This window comes from Rhinoderma darwinii, chromosome 9 (assembly GCF_050947455.1).
Source record: "Rhinoderma darwinii isolate aRhiDar2 chromosome 9, aRhiDar2.hap1, whole genome shotgun sequence".
Lineage (NCBI taxonomy): Eukaryota > Metazoa > Chordata > Amphibia > Anura > Rhinodermatidae > Rhinoderma > Rhinoderma darwinii.
Genome location: NC_134695.1, coordinates 30,983,742 through 31,004,842, shown reverse-complemented (window position 1 = coordinate 31,004,842; position 21,101 = coordinate 30,983,742). Strand labels below are relative to the sequence as shown.

The 21,101-nt window shown below is 42.1% G+C and overlaps 1 protein-coding gene across 1 annotated transcript in view; it reads left to right on the top strand.

Annotated features, from left to right (window-relative positions):
* LOC142660307 (capping protein, Arp2/3 and myosin-I linker protein 3-like) overlaps positions 1-21,101 on the top strand; it is a 318,596-nt gene that overhangs the window by 201,035 nt on the left and 96,460 nt on the right. The window contains exons 13-16 of the mRNA XM_075836905.1: positions 8,195-8,304; positions 9,577-9,654; positions 9,755-9,831; positions 20,602-20,706. Coding sequence (XP_075693020.1) covers positions 8,195-8,304; positions 9,577-9,654; positions 9,755-9,831; positions 20,602-20,706 — 370 coding nt within the window. The remainder of the gene's footprint in view (positions 1-8,194; positions 8,305-9,576; positions 9,655-9,754; positions 9,832-20,601; positions 20,707-21,101) is intronic.

Sequence of the window (21,101 nt, the reverse complement as noted above, 5' to 3'; positions counted from 1 at the left end):
CAATTCTACCCCACTAACTGCATGTTTCACTCAAGATTGTCTATCGCCCTCAGTGTTGCATTCTGCTCCTCCAGATGTCTAGTGCGAGCTTCCAGGTGACCAACATGCTCACATCTGCCACAGAGGTATTCACCCTGGAACTCAGGCTCCAGTCATGCATACGTATGGCAAACTGTGCACTGAAGAAAACCTCCAATCTTGCTATCCATTATCCCAATTACAAAGAAAAAAACAACAACAACAGTGAACAGTTGTTATAGTAAAAGAAAAGAAGAGTACTTACAGGGGCTGTAACTCTTCTTTTTAACTCTTGTTTTGTAACTCCACTTGATATACAAACCACTTGTTTAGCAAGCCCAGCAGAGCAGGCTCTACAGAGTTCTGAGGGCTAATTTATACCACCTGGGAGCAGTTAACCCCTCCCTCTAGTCAGCTGCTCAGCAGTTAGGAAGCTGCAAAGGAAAAAAGGGTTTTAAATTGTGCCAGTTTTGCAAACTTTTTTTAGCAAGCACTCAATTCATATATCACATACAATAGCCCACACTTTATGTCACACAAGAACACAGCAAGTCAATCTGGTTTTGTAACTCCACTTGATATACAAACCACTTGTTTAGCAAGCCCACCAGAGCAGGGCAGAACATCTGGCTGCTCTCTTCATCAAACACATTTTCCACTTACACGAGCTACCTGAACATATTGTATCTGACAGAGAAGCACAGATACTGGATACTGGAGAGCATTGTGCAGCTTGTTAGAAATCAAGTTGGACTTTTCTTCTGCTTATCACCCTCAATCCAATGGTCAAGTAGAGCAAATCAACCAGGTATTAGAGAACTTTCTCAGAAATTCAGTTTCTCCCCTGCAAGATGATTGGACCAATTTCCTTTCCGTGGGCAGAATTTGCCTTTAATAATCATACTGGGGAATCTACGCAATCTTCTCCTTTTTCTGTGGTCTATAGGCAACATCCAAAAATTCCTCTACCAGTCCTAACGTTTTCTGAAGTCCCAACATCTAATCTGTCCCATGCTCACTTCGTATACATTTGGAAGTGTTATGCCTGCGGTCGCTGACTGCCGGCATGTCCTACTCACCGGCAGCCGCGAGTAGAAGCTTGCCAGCATCTCCTTCCCCAGAGATGCCGGCACATGCGGCTGCAGCTCTCCTCTGCTTCCTCTAGGGTGCGTGTGCGTGCTTGTTCCCCTTATAGGGCCAGCGCATGCAGCAGTAAAACTGTCCCTACCCAATCACAAATCCTGGACTATAAAAAGGTATCTGCCCTCTTCCTCCTTGCCTGAGCGTTGTTATGTCTGCCCATGTTTGTTCTGCAAATGGTTCCTTAGCTGTATCCTGTTTTCCTGTATCCTGTTTCCTGTATTGTGTATGCAGTAATTGTGTTTAATGTCCAGTGCAAAGTATAGTGTCGGAGTCGAGTTCACCATCTGTGCCCGGTGCACGTGCCGGCCTGTGGGCCCAGTTGTTCACTCTATTTCTGTGTTAAGTGTCAGTAAGTCAAGCGTCTGCCAAGTCAAGTATCTGCCAAGTTTTCTATCATGTACTCTTGTCCTAAAGACTATCTTGACTCTTGTTTGGCCAGCTGCTACTCCGCTACAGCGGAGCGGCCTAGTGTGTCCACATACCCCATAGTCGTGACAATACGCTTAGGCCAAAGATCCCGCTGGTCAACCCAAAACAACGGTCCAGTTGATGCAAGCGGACATGCGTAACCTCCAGGCACTTCAGGATCAGCTCCTACAGGCTGTAAAGTCCATAATTACATGTTTGGATGTTTCTTCTGTGCCTCCTCTGGCTGCTTCCACTACTCCACCATCTGCTATCCCTCCTGCCTGTCCTGTATCTGTAATTTCATTGCCGCTGCCTCCTCGCTACGATGGGGGTGCTAAGATCTGTAGAGGCTTAATCAATCCATGTACTATCCACTTCAAGTTACCTGCTCATCTCTTCCCCTCTGATAAGGCCAAGGTCACTTTTATTATCTTTCTCCTCTCTGGCAAAGCCCTGGCATGGGTGAACCCCATCTTGGAACGAGAGGATCCGGAATTCTCTGATTTGCCAATATTTCTAGAGGCTTTCCGTACTATGTTCGAAGAACCGGGCCGAACATCTTCTGCAGTCGCCTCACTGCTGACTCTCAATCAAGGGGAATCAACTGTAGGGGAGTACGCCATCCGCTTCCGTATATTGGCAGCGGAGCTGGCTTGGAATAATGAGGCCTTAGTGGCAACTTTCTGGCAGGGACTTGCCTCTCATATAAAAGATGAACTGGCAGCTTAAGAGCTTTCATCTACCTTGGATGACTTAATACTCCTGGCAAACCGGATCGATATGAGGATCCAAGAGCGCACTCTGTAAATTCGCTGGGAAAAGAGGTCTTGTCGACTGGCACCCAAATTTCAAAGGCCTTTACTGCCCTGTCCTGTTTAACCTCCGGAGCAGTCAATGCAAGTAGACAGAATCAGACTGTCCGACCTGGTGCGGCAGCGTAGACGATCGACTGGGTTGTGTCTGTACTGTGGTCAGAAGGTTCATTTCGTGCGTCAATGCCCTCAAAAGCACCTAGACTTCATTGGAGATACACTCCAAGGTAAATCAATGCAGACTACTAAATCTTCAGGATCGCACTCTGTTTCTGCTTATTTGGATTCTGGAGCGGCTGCAAACTTTATCCAGCAGGACTTAATAGATCGTCTCCACTTGGCCCCAGTTCCTCTGGAGAAGCCCCTGGCTGTCGCTTCTGTGGATGGACAACCTCTGCCGGATCCCATCAAAACTCTGAGACTACAGATAGGAGTCCTCCATTCAGAATGAATAGCTTTTTATATCCTATCCATAGCTATTAACCTCAACCTGCTGGGATTGCCATGGCTTCGCCAGCACGCGTCAGTCCTTGATTGGAATTCTTGAGAGATCCTCCAATGGGGGTCCCGCTGTCTTCATCCTCTCTCCATTTTTCCACACTGTGGCAGTCATCTCTGATTTTAATGTGTGAATTGTTTTCATGTTTTATGTTTTGTATAAATAAAAATAACTTTTTACTTGTCAAAGCTGTGTATTGACTCCATTCTTTAGGTTGCTGTTCTGGATATTCTAGGAGTCATAGCTAATTGTTATATATAGTCATAGGCACCATTGTATGCCCTTTTTCCTCGCTAATACGACACCACTTATGGATATAACTTAAGGGGAATTCAGGTTGTCCTCCATATTGGTTGTGTTCATCCTCTCTCCATGCCTGAAACCCAGGCCAGGTCGGTGTATGTCAGGGAAAACCTTGAGAGGGGGTTTATTAGGAAGTCTACTTCACCAGCTGTAGCCGGTTTCTTCTTTGTAGAGAAAAAGGATGGATCACTACGATAATGCATCGATTACTGTGGGTTAAACCAAATCATGGTAAAAAACAAGTACCCCTTATCTCTGAGCTCTTCAACAGGGTTCATGGAGCCAAGTTTTTCACTAAGCTGGATCTATGCAGGACCTATAACCTGATCCGTATCCGTAAGGGTGACGAATGGAAAACCGCATTTAACACCCGAGACGGTCACTATGAGTATCTCGTGATACCCTTTGGACTGTGTAATGCTCCATTTAAAGAATTTGCGAATGACATCTTCTGTGATCTTCTGTATGTCTGTGTGGTGGCTTATCCGGACAACATCTTGATCTACTCACCTGAGCTGACGACGCATCGGTAGCATGTACGCTAAATCTTGTTGCGGTTAAGGGGAAACAACTTATACGCTAAACTCGAGAAGTGCGTATTTGAAAAGAAATCCTTGTCCTTGCCCTTCCTGGGCTATATTATCTCTGATCGTGGCCTTCGGGAAAAAGTGAAGTCCGTCTTGGAGTACCCACATCCTCTAGGTCTCCAAGCTATACAGAGATTTCTTGAATTCGCTAATTTCTATTGTCAGTTAATCCCAAATTTCTCGTCCGTTACTGCTCCCATCCCAGCTCTTACCAAGAAGGCACATGCTCTATGTAAACTATGCCTAAACTGTGGCAAAATAGAGTATGAAAGATGCAGGAGTGTGAACGCTTTATTCAGCAGCTGCAGACTGCTGAACGTACGCTAGTGTCACAGTGGATTGTAGTATAGAGGCTAGTCTGATATAGCAATTAAAATTGTATTAGCCCCCTGACATGTTTCGCTGTAAACACAGCATCCTCAGGGGATCACAATGGGGCTAGTGAGCGTGCGTTCTAATTCCTCTTCATTTAAAAACTCGGACGTACCTCACACAGGATTCACCTGTGTGGGAGCCAATAGAATTCCCCGAATGGTGACGAGCCTACATACAGCAAGATTGGCATAGAAGTTAGCCAATCAGGAAGATAAGTGTAAGGTCCAATCAGTACGCGTGAAATGCGCATGCGTATAGCGTCCCGGGACGCATTCCAAACCTGCTGGGCTGCTCCAACCCTTGCTGGTGCCTGATGCTCCCTGGCAACACATCGCCATGGACTTTATCACTGACCTTCCCTCTTCTGCTGGATGTACTACTGCCTGGGTCCTGGTGGACCGTTTTTCCAGGATGGCATATTTCGTTCCTAAAACTGGCCTTCCCTCAGCTCCTCGTCTGGAAAGTTTGTTCATTCAGCACATCTTTCGTCTGCACGATCTACCTCTCCATACCGTGTCTGACCGAGGCGTACAATTCACTTCCAAGTTCTGGAGAGCCCTATGTAGACTTTTGGATGTGAAGCAGGGCTTTTCTTCTGCATATCACCCACAGTCTAACGATAAAGTGAAAAGGATCAACCAAATACTAGAAAAGGATCTTCATAATTTTTTTTTCAGTTCAACACTACAATTGGGTAGAGCTTCTGCCTTGGGCCGAATTCTCATACCATAACCATACTAGTGAGTCTACTGATTCTTCCCCGTTCTTGATTGTATACAGTCAGCATCCATGAGTTCCTCATCCTGTGCCAGCTATGTCTCAACTGCCTGCAGCCAATTCTTCCTTCGGGAGTTTTCTTTATATCTGGCAGCAAACCAAGACTGCGATTCTTCAGGCAGTTGATTGCATGCAAAGATATGCTGATAAGAAAAGAAAAGTTCCCCCTCAGTTTTCCCCCGGAGTCAAGGTCTGGCTGTCATTAGTCTAAATATCCCTTCCCACAAATTCTCTCCTAGGTTCCTCGGCCCCTTCGATGTTTTACAACCAATTAACCATGTGTCCAATAAGCTTCAGCTGCCTCCTACCCTCAAAATTCCCAACTCGTGGTCATGAACTATTACAGCAAGTCTTCTGGTTCTGCAATTGTTCTCAGCGGTTCTTCTGTCGTCTTTAAGGTAAAGGAGATCCTGGACTACAAGAGGGTAGGAGGGACGACTTTCTATCTGGCGGACTGGAAAGGGTTTGGTCCTGAGGAGAGGTCTTGGGAGCCTGAAGAGAATGTAAATGCCCCAACTATCATAAAGAATTCCTTTTACACTCTGGACCTAAGAAGAGGGGTCGTAAGCAGGGGTATTGTTATGCCTGCGACATCAGGACACTCGGAGCTTGCCAGCGTCTCCCTCCCCAGAGACGGCAGCATACGCAGCTGCAGCTCTCCTCTGCTTCCTCTAGGGTCCGCGCTTTCCCGGACTTACCTGTCCCCAGCGTCCACGCGTCCTCCCTCAGTCTCCTCATTCTGCGTCTCTCTGGCCACTGATGTGCACCTCTGGCAGCCGCTCCAGCCGTCGATACACTTCTCTGAGTCCTAACGCGCATGACCATCACCTGACCATCTATAAAAGCTCTGCCTGCTCTGCTATATAATGCCAGAGCAATTTGGTACCTCTGTGTTTCCTGTGTTCCTGAGTTTCCCTGTTGAATTGTTGTATTCCCCTGTACCGACCTCCTCCCTGTTTTTGACGATCCGTGCCTGCCGCCTGCCCTAACCTATTGCTATTTTCACCATGTTGATTCCCTGTTGCCTGCCCAGACCTGACACTATGTTAAACCATGTTGAACCTCTACTGCCTGTCCAGACCTAAAGCTACATTTATTACTCTGCCTCTTCCAACTTCAGCTATCACCAAGGGAGACTACACTGGGGGTAGTGACCAGGGTTTCCCTGGCAGCAAAGTCCACATTCCTGTATATGGATTAAAGGGTGAAGACTGGGGGTTCCCTTAGACTCTGCTCTGTAGTAGTAGTCCCAAGTCAAATTCCTTGGTGACCAGGAGGGTTCACACCACCCCCTGCTGGCACTATTACAGCCTAAACTTTAGGCTATCGTTACAACTGTGCATATAATTTTTTCAGGCTGTGTTCACATTTTTATCAAATAATAATGTACCTACAATCTGCGTACCCATAACTGAGCAGCAATTGGCAATTTTTTGGGATCATAAAGTGGCTGTTGGTGGAGCTCGTAAGAATTTTCTCTGCCAGTACCTAATGTTCTGCGATTAATACACCCGGCTAGATGGAACCACGCTTCATTGGACAGGATGTATTGCAACGGGTTCAAATGGGCATCTACAATCATATCCAGTAGTCAATTACAATATGCCACATGCTTCTGTTTATCTCCCTCCATTAACTCTTGCACAACTGACCCCTGGTATGGCTTCAGGTGAAGTGATTTCAGTACACGTTGATAATTTTCATGTCAAATGCCTCTGACATCTCATAATCCTCTCCTGGATGTCTATAACAAGAACAGATGAAGGAGCGTCATGTGGTTGTCTATTTTTTGGCATTAGTCATGGATCCTGTGTTATGCCACTCCCACACCAAATCATGTATACTGCTTTTTGCTTGAGCAGGAGGCCCGGCAATCGACCAGCAAAACAGTCCTCTGCTTCTTTGAATGAGCTTGTGCGTACACAGGCCTCCACTATCGCAACTCTTTGTTGAATAGAATACCGCATGTTGGACAAACTCACACACAAACCTACTGCCCTCGACAGGCAGAGAAGGATACTTTGAGCCTCATTAAGTTCTTAAACTGCACTGGTAAAATAGAAGCTGAGCTCTGATTAGTTGCTATAGGCAACAAAGACAGTTTTGATGTATGAGGTGTGATAAACATTATCCTGTACAAACTGCAAAAAGGAAACAGCGTTCTGATTTTTGTGGCCCACCCTGTATATGCCACCAAATACCACCCTTAAAAACTACAAACTTTTCCTACAAAAGAAGGCATTATAGAGCTACGAAAACTAAACAGAATAAAAAATTCAGATCACTGAAACGAGTTGTTAAGATGATAAAAAAATCGGTCTGGTCTTCAGTGCTCATGAACACTGATCTGTGTACTAATCTGTAATACGGTATGCCCCCATAGCCTGCTGTTGGATAATAATTTGATTTAATTTGTTTAGATCTGTAAGAAAAATAAAATTGTGATGTACTACAACAGTAGTAAACAAACACATAGTTTGTGTTATTGTAACCATTTTATAGCCACGATATTTTGGACTTTAATGACCAAAACAATTTTTCAGATTTTTCACTTGTACTGGTCACACAGCTATTACTTTTTTTTTTAGGTTACTTAAGTCATTTTTATGTCTTTTTTCTTGTGACAAATTGGCCACACCTATATTGAAACCGGGGGTCATCTAACTTCCATCCAGCCTATTGAGGTGGCTGACAGCCGCTAATTCCATGCGAGGACTATGTGGAGATGTGCCAACGAATGCGCGCGGCTCTCTTTATTATGTTCTATGGGAGTTACGGGAAAAGCCGAGCAGCTGAGCTGCGCATACGTGGCCTTCTCTCCACATAATCCCTGTCTGGCGGGACAGGGGTATGGTGATATGCCATAAATATCTGAGATGGGAATAACCGTTTATTTAAAAAATCCTATAATTTTATTGCTATAGCTACTATGCAGTCTATGCGTCACCATGGTAACAGACAGCATATAAATCTTGTATAGTCTGATCCTGCAGTCATACTCTTTTCTATCTGTCCTTTACTTCTTTCTAACCTACCAAACCAAACGTATGGTAATATAAAATAGGGGACAAATGGAAGAAAGTATGACTGCAGAATCGGGCTATACAGGGTTGTTTGTTATCTGTTACCATAAAGATGCATAGTGTGCATAGAAGCTTTAGAAACAAAACTAATAGTTGCAAAGGTGTACATAGCCTAGAATCACTTGAACAAAATTTATTTTATTATAAACACTTATGAGTGATTTCTTATTTCTTTTTTTTACTTTCTAGGTATCCGCAGCTTATTTCAATCACTTTCTTTGAATGTCTCATTTAGCAAATTTCTTTGCCATCTTGACCTGTCTGGCAACCCTGGCATTCTTGCCACAGAAGATTCCACTGTGAGTTATAATTCTACATTCTAATATATTTATTCTACATTTAACCCAATCATTGTAAGAGAGACCCCCCATCCCATTTAATAATCAATGTGGGCGAGTGGGCTATTAAATGAGATGAGACGTATCTCAGAAAAAAAGTAGCTCTGTAGACCATGTGAAATACTGTAGGAAGTTCAGGTGGCGTCTCTTTGGAGGTCGCAGCTACGGTACGTGCGCTGTGTGCCCTTCTCCATGACCTTGCTGGCCAGTTGTAGTTGTAGGACCTTGTGAGCAAGGCTCCAGTGTTGTTTATTTTGGAGAAAGGAATAAGCCGCATTACATTGCAGGGCACGTTCCTTTCTCCAAAGTAACTGACGCTCAGGCCCTGATTCAAATTTCTAAAATTACTAAGATACAAAAAAAAAGGGTGGGCCCCTTCTTTTCAGCATTGTGGCCGGGCCCCTACTAGCCATATTTCCCTGCAATAGGGGTTGAAGAGGTAGCAGTCACACCCGGGCCCTGGTGCCTGAGGAAGACCAAAGGTCCTTATGCCACATATAAAGACACCAGTATTATAAATGGCTCTTGGTAGATGGGTACCTTGTTACATATTTTGCATTGGGGCACAGGAGCCCTAGGTTACGCCTCTTCACTTTTGCATCACTTTTTAAACAATTCTAATCCTTTTAGGGCACGTTCAGACGTGGCAGAGTTTTTCCGCTGCAAATGTTGGTGCAGATTTGGGGTAATGCACCAACATTTGCATATTTGACAGGTAATTCAGACGTTGCAGAAAACACAGCGGACTTGCCACAGATTTCAGTTTTTGCATTGCAAAGGCTGAAATACTCAGTGAAATTCTGCTGCTTCTCCACAACATAATGTGCATGCTGCGGACTGAAAATTCCGCACCGCAGCCTATGGTTCGCAGCGGAGTTTTCCGCAACGTCTGAACTAACTTTCCTAAAAATGTATAGAAACAAATGTAAAAAAGGCCGCTGGAGAATTCCACTGCAGACTGTCCACAGCGGAATTCCACAGCAATTCCGCCACGTCTGAATGTGCCCTTACAGTTTTGGGCAAACATAGCCTCGAATGCCTAATTGAATTGCACAGTTAACACTGTAGATAGATAGATAGATAGATAGATAGATAGATAGATAGATAGATAGATAGATAGATAGATAGATAGATTAACACTGTGTATATATATATATATATATATATATATATAGTGACAATTTACTGCAAATATTCATCTGTTTCAAAAATGCAGATTTCTTTTCATTTCAGAATCTCTTTAACTTCCTTATTCATTGCACTTCACTTTGTCATCTCAACCTTTCTGGAACAGACTGTGCTCTAGATTCTGTAAGTATAGGATGAGTAGTTGTACAAAATACTTATTAGTTGTAGCAACGTATACACACAATACTTATATTTTAAATGAATGTATTTATTTATTTTTTAGCTATTTGAATCCCTGCATCATGGTTGCTGCTTAAGTTTGTCTTTTCTGAATGCTGCAAGAAATGTGTATTCACACAGGTAATACGAAAAAAATTTTTTATATTAATTCTAAATAAATAAACACATTAGATCTCTAATAAAACTGTATGACTGGATTCGATCTGTCAATTATCAGATTTTCTGGGCCATTGGTTGTCACAAAATAATAACCCAGATCATCTCATCGCACATTGCCAGAAAATAAAAGATTTGAAATGTTTCAACGCTAATTCACAGCTTTCCCCAGTCTGCAGATCTACGATGCCTATATGATGTGTCCCAATATTTAATTGATATTCCCTCACTAGGAGTTGTAGGGAACAGCTTTGGAAGATGATAGGGTCAATAAAGGCCGTTCCGAGGGAGAGTCATCATTATGCCGTGCGAGTCAAATAATGCTATTGTAATAATTTGTACTTTTACTAATGCAGCGATACCAATTTTTTTATTTTTTATGTTGTACTTTTTTTTTTAACTTTTAATATTTTTTTTTACAGTCCTGAAAATTTATCAAACTTTTTTTTTTACACATTTTATTATTTCCCCTAGGGGACTTGAACCAGCGATTATTAGATCGCTGGTACAATACACTGCAATACATGGATGAGTTACAGAAACAGCGTAACTCGCTGATCTACACTGTTTCCATAACTCCCATAGTAGTGAATGGCAGTTACAGAAGCAGAGCGTAGCATGCTACACTGTTTCCGTAACTACTATTCAGTTCTTTAGGAATTTCCGGAAACAGCATAGCTCAGCGAGTTACGCTGTTTCCGTAACTCGACCATGTATGCTGTTTTCGTAGCTACCGAGTTCCGGGAACAGCGTAGCTCGCGATGCTACACTGTTTCCGTAACTCCCGACAAACTAACCAAGAAGTGGCGGGGAGACAGCGGAGACGGGTAAGATAGAATGGGAAGACCCCTATAAATGCTGCGCTCGCTATTGACCGCGGCATTTAACTAGTTAACCGGCCAGGAATAGCGCCATCACTGTTCCTGGCTGTTAGAGCAGCATGTCCGCTGTAAAACACAGCCTACGTCTGTAGTTTATGGAGCAGGCTCAGCGTGTGAGCCTACTCCGCTCCAAACATCATCCCCTCCCCGCTCCATGATGTGCAGGCACATCATGGGTCGGGAAGGGGTTAAGTAAGAAGAGGTCAGGGGGCCCGACGCTGCCGGATCCCTTGACTGCCGACTATAAGACGCAGGGACTTTTTTGAAATATTTATTCTTGCTAAAAACTGCGTCTTATAGTCTGAAAAATACGGTATATGTATATATAGCAGCAGGTTTTTCAAATTTTCAACAAAATTTGCTAAACCTATTTTTTCAGGCACCACTTCAGTTTCAAAGTGGCTTTGATATTATATATTACAAAGTCCCCATAAATCACCCTATTTTAAAAACTGTACCACCTCAACGTATTCAAAACAGCATTTAGGAAGTTTGACAACCCTTTAGGTGTTTCACAGGAATTAAAGTAAAGTTGTGAAATGTACAAATTTCCTTATTTTTTTTTTTTTTACAAATATTAAATTTTAATCCAACAGACAAAACACAACTTAATATTTATTACCATGATGCTAAAGTTTTCAGAAATATCTCATATGTAGCCCTGGTGTGCTACTTGACCGTGTGGATTTTGGGGCCTCCTTTTTATTAAGATTTTTACCAGACAACATTTGAAAAGGCCTTGAGGGCCAAAACATAAGAAACACCCTAAAAACCCCATTTTGTAAACTGCACCCTCAAGGATTTTTTAGGGGTGTAGAGAGCATTTTGACCCCACAGGTGTTTCATAGAATTTATTAAAATTGGGCCATGAAAAGGAAAAATATTTTTTCCCCAATAATATGCAGTTTTAGCCCAAAATGTTTTGTTTCCACAAGAAATTCAGGAGATAAAATACACCAAAAATTGTTAGGCATTTTTTCCTGAGCATGGCAATACCCTATATCATAAACTACTTTTAGGGTACACGGGTAGGGCTCAGAAGGGAAGAAGCGTTATTTGACTTTTGGAGCGTGGATTTGCTGGAATGGTTTTTGGACACTGTGTCACATTTGCAAAGCCCCTAAGGTATTAGTACAGTAAGAAAATTATTTTTTTTTTTACTCCATTTAGGAAACTACAGTCCTCAAGGAATCCAACTAATGGTCTAGTGAGCAATTTGACATAACCGATAACCGGTTATTGACTTCAGCGACTTCATTAGAATTGGGCCATAAAATTGGAAAATGTAAATGTTTTTAAATATATCACGTTCGCTCAAATATTTCATTTTCACAAAGACTATAGTAGAAAAAGAACTGTGCAACAATACCCCATATGTGAACGTAAACTGTTGTTTGGGCACACAATAGGGCTCAGAGGGGAAGGAGCACCATTTGGCTTTTGGAACTCAGATTTTATTGGAATAGTTTCACATGTTTCATGTCACATTTTCAATACCCCAATATAGGAAAATACAACTCTCAAGGAATTCCTATATGGTTGTAGTGATTATTTTGACCCCAAAGATGTTTCAGCAAATTTATTGGTATTGGGCCGTAAAAATGAAAACATAAATTTTTTCCCAAAAATATATCGTTTTAATTCAAACTTTATTTTCTCAAGAACTATAGGGGAAAAAAACCCACAGAAGTGACTCCATTTTGGAAACACAACCGCTCAAGGAATTCTTCAAGAGGTGTAGTGTGCATTTTGACCCCAAAGGTGTTTTGCAGAAATTAGTGCACAATGAATGTACCAGAGTGAAAATTGACATTTTCCATAGCAGTGGCACATACACATTTGCAGTTGTGACCAGGGGGGGAGGTTCCGGACAACTGCACACTATTTCGCTTAATTGTATCCGCGTGCTTAGAATGCAGATACAATTGAAAGGGGTGGCGAGGCAAGGGAAGCATCTTCTCGAAGAAGCCAGGATGAAATTGGTGAAACACGCATTGGGACGACTATAGGCAAGTCAAGTAGTTTAGGGACCCGAATTACTAGTCAGTTAAGCCACCAATTTAATCTCACAGGCAGAACTTTGTTGTGGCGTACCAGCAAAACCCAACTAATACACGATCACATGCCGTGCTGACGTAATTCCCTGCCTCTGTGAACTGTATAGAAGCTGCTGCAGTTGACTTTCACCTGGCGTGCAAGACACATGCCATAGTGCCAATTAGACAACAGCAGTGATCTTTTTGTATTTTATGCATATATTCACTACGGAGAGCGTAATTATTTGTCATGCGGGATGCCAGTATAGCCGCCCCTCCTGCGGTGTGCAAGATGCCCACGTCTAAGCTAGTTAGGTTATTGCAATAGTTTGTTTTGCACTCCGTGAAGAGATTTGCCACGCTGAGCAAAACTGCTTGTTAGGTCTTATATAACTATGCGGCAGAGACGTATAAACACTGTTGTAATACAAAATTACTCAAGCCAAATAACAATAAACACTCAGTAATCTATTGCGGTTAGGATCTCTGTTGGACAATATACTCCATGAATTACAAAGTGGCAAAAATTAACTAACTGAACTAACCACTGTATGTGAATGAGATAATTATTTACTGGGGACATCCAGCCTTTTGGTCTCTTGGGTAAAATTTAAACAATTACCCAGAACTCTGCCTGTGTTTTAAAACTTTGTGCCATTGAATATTTTACAGTATATTAATTAAAGGTAATTTTTGTATTTTTACACCACATTTTCCCCATTCTTTTTCCCATCCTAACATAAATATGATTCTCTTCGGTGGTGTACACCCCATGTAAAAGTTAACACACAGTAACAAAGATAGAAATAAACTACAAATAATTATAACTCGCTCAAGTAACACAATTATAATATTAGTGGTCAGCACATATCCACTAGCGTATCCCTTTATATTAGAGCTTGTAATGTAAAGGGCTCGGCTGGTCGATACGTGCAGACTAATAGTCGTAGCATAAAAGCAAAAGGGCAGTAGGAGCGTGGCGAAAATGACTTGGTTTAAAAAGTATGCGTTTGGAAACCCCCCTTTAAAAATCCTGCGTTTGCCCCTGCATAGATATTAAATTTTAGTGCCAAATATGTTGTAATAAGCATGTGCCACTGTGAAAAGAAAGCTCTCTAATTATTATGCTGTGTTTCCTGATTTTAGAGACACTAATCTTTTGCCTGGACATACAGATGTAGCCAAGTTTATCTGGACTCTGACAACTTGCTGCAGCGTGATATCACACAACAAAAGCCATTGAAAATGTCAAGTTAAAGCTTCTTGACACTGTGTATTTAATGGGTTAAAAGTCAAGATAAAGATGGCTATATCTGTACCACAGGATTAAGGAAAGAGCACCATGCGCACTTGAAACCTTATTTAGGGATTTACACAGCATTGGCCAACAAGCTCAAATTGTAAAATAAACCCCAAATAAATCCCCATTTTGGAAACTATTCCCCTACTCCTTCAAGGTATTCATCTAGGGGTGTAGTGAGCATTTTGACCCCACAGGTGTTTTCCAGAGATTTGTGCTCAATGGATGTTGCAGAGTGAAAATTTTAATTTTTCCACAGATATGTTCTTTCAGTGCCAAATATGTTGTGCCCACCTTGTGCTATTGAAGACCCACACTCCATAAATAGTTAAGCAGGTTTTCCAGAATACTATACTACCCCATATGTGGTCATAAACTGCTTTTTGGGCACACTGCCAGGCTCAGAGAGAACCACCATTTGACTTTTGGAGTGCAAATTTCCCCAGCCATGACGTACCCATACGTCCTGGGATGGAAAGGGGTTAAGAACTCTTGGGTGTAAGCCATCTGGTCCCAGAGCCTTGTTCACATTTAATTTATTTAACTTCGCTTGGACCAGATCTACATTCAGCCGATTAAAGTGTATAAGAAAACGTATTAATAGCACTGGCAAAGCCCATATCATTTAGTAGACCTGCCTTCTCTTGGTCCCCATTGACCAACTCCCCATTACGAATATTTAAAGGAACAGTGTCATCACAAATTATTTTTTTATATGTTAAAGATGTTAGTGCTTTATTAAAAACGTTTATATTTATTTGTGTGTTTGTGTTTTACTTTTTCTTATTTTTACACTTTTTCTTCCCTATGGGGGCTGCCATTTTTTGTTCCATTTCTGTATGTGTCGATTAACGACACATACAGACATGGAATACGGCAGCCACAGTCCCATAGGGACTGCGAACGGCTCCCGTCCCATTGACTTCAGTGTACGGCGTCTGTGTGGGAACTGCGCATGCGCCGCTCCCACACAGTCCAATTTGAAATTGGCGCCGTCCGGCGCCATTTTCCTGTGGACCGGAAGTCGCGGCCGGACAGTAATATTACTACTTCCGGTCGCGGCTTCCGGATTTGTGCACTTGCACCAGCGGCAGCAGACGGAGCGGACGGGCCGGAGGGAGCCGCGGCGGCAGGAGCAGGTAAGAGATTTCAATGTATGTTCGTGTTTGTGTGTGTTTACTACTGTATGTAAACCTACTACACTGTGTGTTAGCTCAAAAAATGGCGACACACAGTGTAGGAGGTTACACCGTTCAAACCCCTCGTTTATCCCGGCACTAGCCAGGATAAAGGAGGGGGGAATGCTGAGAGCTCACTAGAGCGAGGGCTTTTTACCCAATTTTGCAATGCTGCAATTTTGGGTATAGCGCCATCTAGTGACCAGAAATGGGTAATATTATAAATTAGAATTAATTTATAATATTTCCTGACTCGTGAAAAAAATAAAAAAATTTTTAACAATGTTTAATCACCCACACACTAAATGTTTAATTTTAAAAAAAACAACATGTTTTTCTGGCAACACATTCCCTTTAAGTAGTCCTACATGGCAGATGTTTGTTTTTTTTTTGTATTTTTTTGCATTTATACACTTATAATTTTTGGAGGGTTTTGCCAATCTATATTCAGTATAGAAATGGGGTGTTAGGATTCAACATCCAGAGGGTCCCTATCTGATTTCAGGATTAAAGTAATTGCTTATTTGTACATTGACAAAGATAAGGATCCCTGTTCATAGGAGTTGTTTCACCCTTAGGTCAGTGTTTCTATTTATTTATTTTTCGCTATTTAGGGCTATTGATATCTTTAAAGGGCCAGTACTCCATTAAATGTCCTGGGACTGTGATCTCTTTCGACTCTCGAAAGTGTACTTTTGTTGCAGTTGATACTAATACCATCCACATAATCCCTGTACTACAGAATGTCTTATATATCTGGACTAATGGCTGGTGGCCATAGTTAAAAAACAACCGCTCCTGCTCTGGGGTCCCAGGACACTATGGACTCTGAAACCTCGGGTGATCTGGCACCTCATTCCTCACCTCCACCAGTTGAAGATCAAGTCCCTGGATCCCCTACTTTACTATCATAAGTACGCACCAGGGATGCTAGTCGGCTTGGTAAATTCTAGGTCCAAAACAAAGGAAAGAGTTGTCACCTACCCATTCGCTTCCCTTGTTTTGAAGGCTCTCCTAGCCTCTCTCTTTTTTACTCACCGCAAAGGTTTCCCTCATCTGCCTCACAGATTGACAATACATTTTCTGCAATTCTCGCTGCCATAAAGACCTGTCAGTTCACTCTAACTGCAAAAGTTGATGACCTTAAACATGACTTCACTATAGTCAAACATGATCTACAAAAATTCTAGAACAGGGTATTGGGGAACTTTGCCTTTCCCATGCGCTATTTTTCGGGAATGTTTTCTGTTTACGTGTTCTTATGTATCTTTTCTTCCACAGGTCTCTAGTATACACTGTAACGCCACCGCCGGGTCGCTTACCTGCCCCACAGGCAGGCTGGTCCCTCTGCTATCCGTGGCTGCCGGCATCTACATCCTGCCTGTGGCTGCGTCTTTCCTCCTGCTTGGAGGCACCAGTTCTTTAGAGAGCAAAAGGGATTGAATAGGGAGCTTTTTGAATTTCATATCCAATTCCTATCCAATTCTTGTTGCTCCAGGACTATTTAAGGCAGCTCCTCAGATCACCTGGTGCCTGAACAACTTTGGTACAACATAAAGGAGCCATAGCGCCACAAGTGATGTATGTTATGTCTCCCGTTTGCTTTATAGTAAAAGGGGGTGAAAATAGAAAAAAGGTGGGGAAAGGAAAAAAGTGAAAGAGTCATTACTGAGGGCATATATATTCATTTTTTGAATTCCTCAAACGTAGGATACTCGTGGTTAAATCATTTTTTCATAAATCAACCACCCTGGTATTTTAGATCCTTATTTTTAATCTGTGTTATTTAATATTGTGTGTTCAAATATTAATAAAGTTTTGCAACCATTTTTCATCACTTGTGGCGCTATGGCTCCTTTTTTTCTCAATTTGTTCTCATAATGTATTGGAGTTATGCTACATTGTAACTATACATTGGAGGTTCTTTGACACTGCGTTGTTGGCACCTAACCTGTGACTTGACCTGCTGAGTATATATTCATAATTTGGTACAACATAGTTGTTTCATGTGAAGGTTCCTGTTTGCAACCTGATACCAGTCCACACCTCGCTACCTGCTATCAATTGTATCCAGCTACCCACTATCAGTCTTTATCCAGCTACCTGCTAACAGTCTGTATCCAGCTACACGCTACCTGTCTGTATCCAGCTACCCGCTACCAGTCTGTATCCAGCTACCCACCACCAGTCCGTATCCAGCTACCCTCTATCAGTCTGCACCCTGCTACGGGTCTGTATCCTGTTACCCGCTATCAGTCTGTGTCCTGCTATCTTAAATAAGCAATAGGCTTACTGCCTGAATCGAACTGTGACTTCTGATCCACACCCGTTTGCCAAGGTATCATCTGCCAGTGCCTGCACCCTCGGTGTACTACACCGTTGTTTCCTCACACTGGGACTACCTCAAGAGGTAGCGACCTGGTAGGTCCTCCGCAGCAAATTCCAAAAGTCAAAGGATGAATACTGTTGAGGATACTTAGATAATGCCCTTGGAGGTGGCCCTAAGTTAAACTAATTCACTAGTACAGTGGGTCCACAACCCGCTGGTCCTTACAGCTTGCTCAGGCCATGGACCCGCTTGCAATCCCGAGCCCATGGTGCAGACTCTCTATGACGGCATCAAAAAGCTCTGCCAATGTCAAAATAAGATGCTGCAATTTATGAACGCTTTGGCTGTGCAACAGAGGATTAATCGATCTCCAGCATCTCCCGTCCCGCAGGCTGTGGCTCTAGCAACTCCTCCACCTACTCCAACTGGGTTTCATCTGCCACCAGGCTATGATGGGGACCCCAAGGCTTGTCATGGGTTCATAAACCAGTGCCAAAACCATTTCCAGCTCCTTCCAGTTATGCTTCTGGCTGCAAACCAACTAACAAGCTCACAACAGTTTTATTTAAGGTCGTATGGGGCTTGTTTTTTGCGGGACGAGTTGTAGATATTTACTGCACCATATAATTTAGTGGGAAACTAGAAAAAAAATCTTTGTGGGGTGGAATGGGGAAAAAAAACAGCGGCGACTCCATTTTTTGGGGTGTTTCGTTTTCACCGTGCAGTAAAAACGGCATGTTAACTTAATTCTGCTGGTCAATATGATTATGGTGATACCAAATTGATATCGTTTTTATGTCTTACTGCTTTTACAAGAGAAAAACTGATTGTTAAATATAAAAGTTGTGCTTTGTTGCCATATTCTGAGAGCCATGACTTTTCTTATTTTTCCATCGATTAAGTAGTATGAGGGCGTACTTATTGCAGTGCGAGCTGGTCACATTTTGGAATACGTGAGACTTTCAATCACTTTTTGCTCAATGTTTTTGTGGGAGATGATGTGACAAAGAAACAGCGATTCTGGCATTTTTTACTGCGTTCACCGTGCAGGTTAAATAATGCAATATTGTAATAGTTCTGACTTTTATTCAAGTTTATAGGAACAGAGCTGCAGTACTGCAGCACGGCCGCTATACGGTGTACGGAGCCTCCTGCTTCCGGCACCGAACACTGTATAACTCCCGATGCTGGTGGCAGCTGGAACAGCTAATCCGTGCGGGGTCCGGATGTCGGAACCCCCACCGATCATATACTTTCAGTATGAAAAACCACCCCATGACCAGAAAACCCCTTTAAGTGTCACTTAAGACATTGCACACTTGAAAACAATGCACACTCCCAAGCTCCCACGCTTGTTTAGATGCTTGCTTAAAATAGTTTTTTGCCACTTAGCTGCTACTTTCAGTTAGGTCTCTGGCTGCAGTCTGACTAGTGATTTGTAAAGTGGAAGAATTATGTTCTTATCTTGTGTATCTATGTCCCTTTTGATGCAATTCATGATCTTATTTGCAGATGCCTGAGACTGTTTGCTACAGTTAGAGGCTCTGTCACTAGTTTAGTAATGCCCTATTTCCCCAGCTAATCTAATAGGCGCTGTCACACTGATAATGCTAGTGAAAATTGTGTCCAAAAAAGTTTCTTATTTTAAAAGTTATGAGCTTTTTTTCTAAATATCTAAATGAGCCTATACTAGACAAGGGGGTGTCAACACCAGTGATTCTCCTGAGGTGAAGCTACCTCACAGCCTCTGACGCTGTCCTATCAGCATGAAGCTGCTTCACACAGTGTAAGAGACTAAAGCTGGAGGGAAGGGGGATCAATTCAAATAGCCATATCTCCAGCTGTGGACCACCTAGAACAGGTCTGGTGTCATATTAAATATGAGATTCTAATCTTTCATATCGCACCAGGATCGCAGTTCTAGCTGTGAAACAACCGGAGATATCAACAGTTGAAAACACAGCCGGGAATGGAAGCTGTATATGTATACTATATGATCACACTGTGCTGCTGGGCAGGGAAGGGGGAGAAGCTGTAAGCTGATTGGACAACGTTATACAGAAAACATTACACCTCCCAGAGTGAAAAGAAAGAGTTACCTCCCATTTGGCTATTAGAGCCATATTAGCATATTTAGAAAAATGTTCACAACTTTGCAAATAATAGAAGTTTTTGGGAAAAAAATTACACTGTAGTTATCAGCATCTTAGCGCCTATTAGATTAGTTAGGAGATTGGGAATTAATAAACTAGTGACAGATCCTCTTTAAGTTTACTGTTGACGAATATCCCTAAATCCTTTTCCATGTCAGTTCTACCCTTTAACAAGTGTTTTCCCATTTCTGGCAAATGTAATGCAGCCATGTATTTTTCCTTCCTAAGTAAATAACCTAAAATTAGCCACTTCTCTGCCCAAGCCTTTAACTTATCTTGAATAATTTGTAAAATAATACTGTCCTCTTATGTGTTAATTACTTTACAAAGTTTATTATCATCTGCAAAAAAATTATATTTTACTGCACAATCCCTCTACAAGTTCATTAATAAATATATTTAAAATAAAAGGGGTCAATACTTACTCCTGTCGTACCACACTAGTAACGGTAACCTAATCTGACTATGTTAATAACCATCCTCTGTTTTCTATCGCTTAGCCAGTTATCTTAACCTCTTACACACATTTTGCCCAAGTCGAAGCATTTTCATTTTATATACCAACCTTTTATGTGACCCAGTGGTAGACCATTCGTGTTGTCATAGGGATAAAATACCTGGTGCCAAGCAACCACCTACCTGCCTCCACCTAGAACGGCTATATGTTGGTGAATTTTATTCTTTGAAGACTTATTGAAAAATAACTTACCATATATAGTGGATTCCCCAGTGATGAACTTGATATTTAATTGGAATGTGTTGTGTCTAATATAAGCTTTCCCTCTAAAATTATACATCTTAAATTGGTTATTTGGTTGATAACAATTGACTTATTTGTCTTTGTACTGATTTTGCAGAAAAGTTAAAGAAATATCTCCTACTATTGCCACATTTTTAAGCAAGACCTTTGCTCTCAAACATCTTGACCTATCTGAAACAAAACTACCAACAGATGCATTAAGGTATTTTTCCAGTTTCTTATTTTATTGATCTGCTACAGACTGTTCTCCAGAATAAACAAACATTGTATTAGAAGGACACTAACCATATGAAATACATCTATTGTTGATTTGTATGGTAAATTAATTAACTTACAGTAGCATCTTTAACAAGTTAAACTGAACTTGTCAGCTACAGGGATCTTTAACTGGTTGCCGACACAGGACGAGAATGCTCGTCCTGAGCGGCGAGTACTTCGCGCATTAGGATGAGCATTCTCATCCTGTGAGACAGCCGTCTCTGCGGGCGATCGAGAGCGGGGCAACGGCTGTAATACACAGCCACGGCCCGCTCTGACAGCGGAGAGGAGAGAAACATCTTATCTCCGCCGTTAACACTTTGAACGCCGCGATGAAAT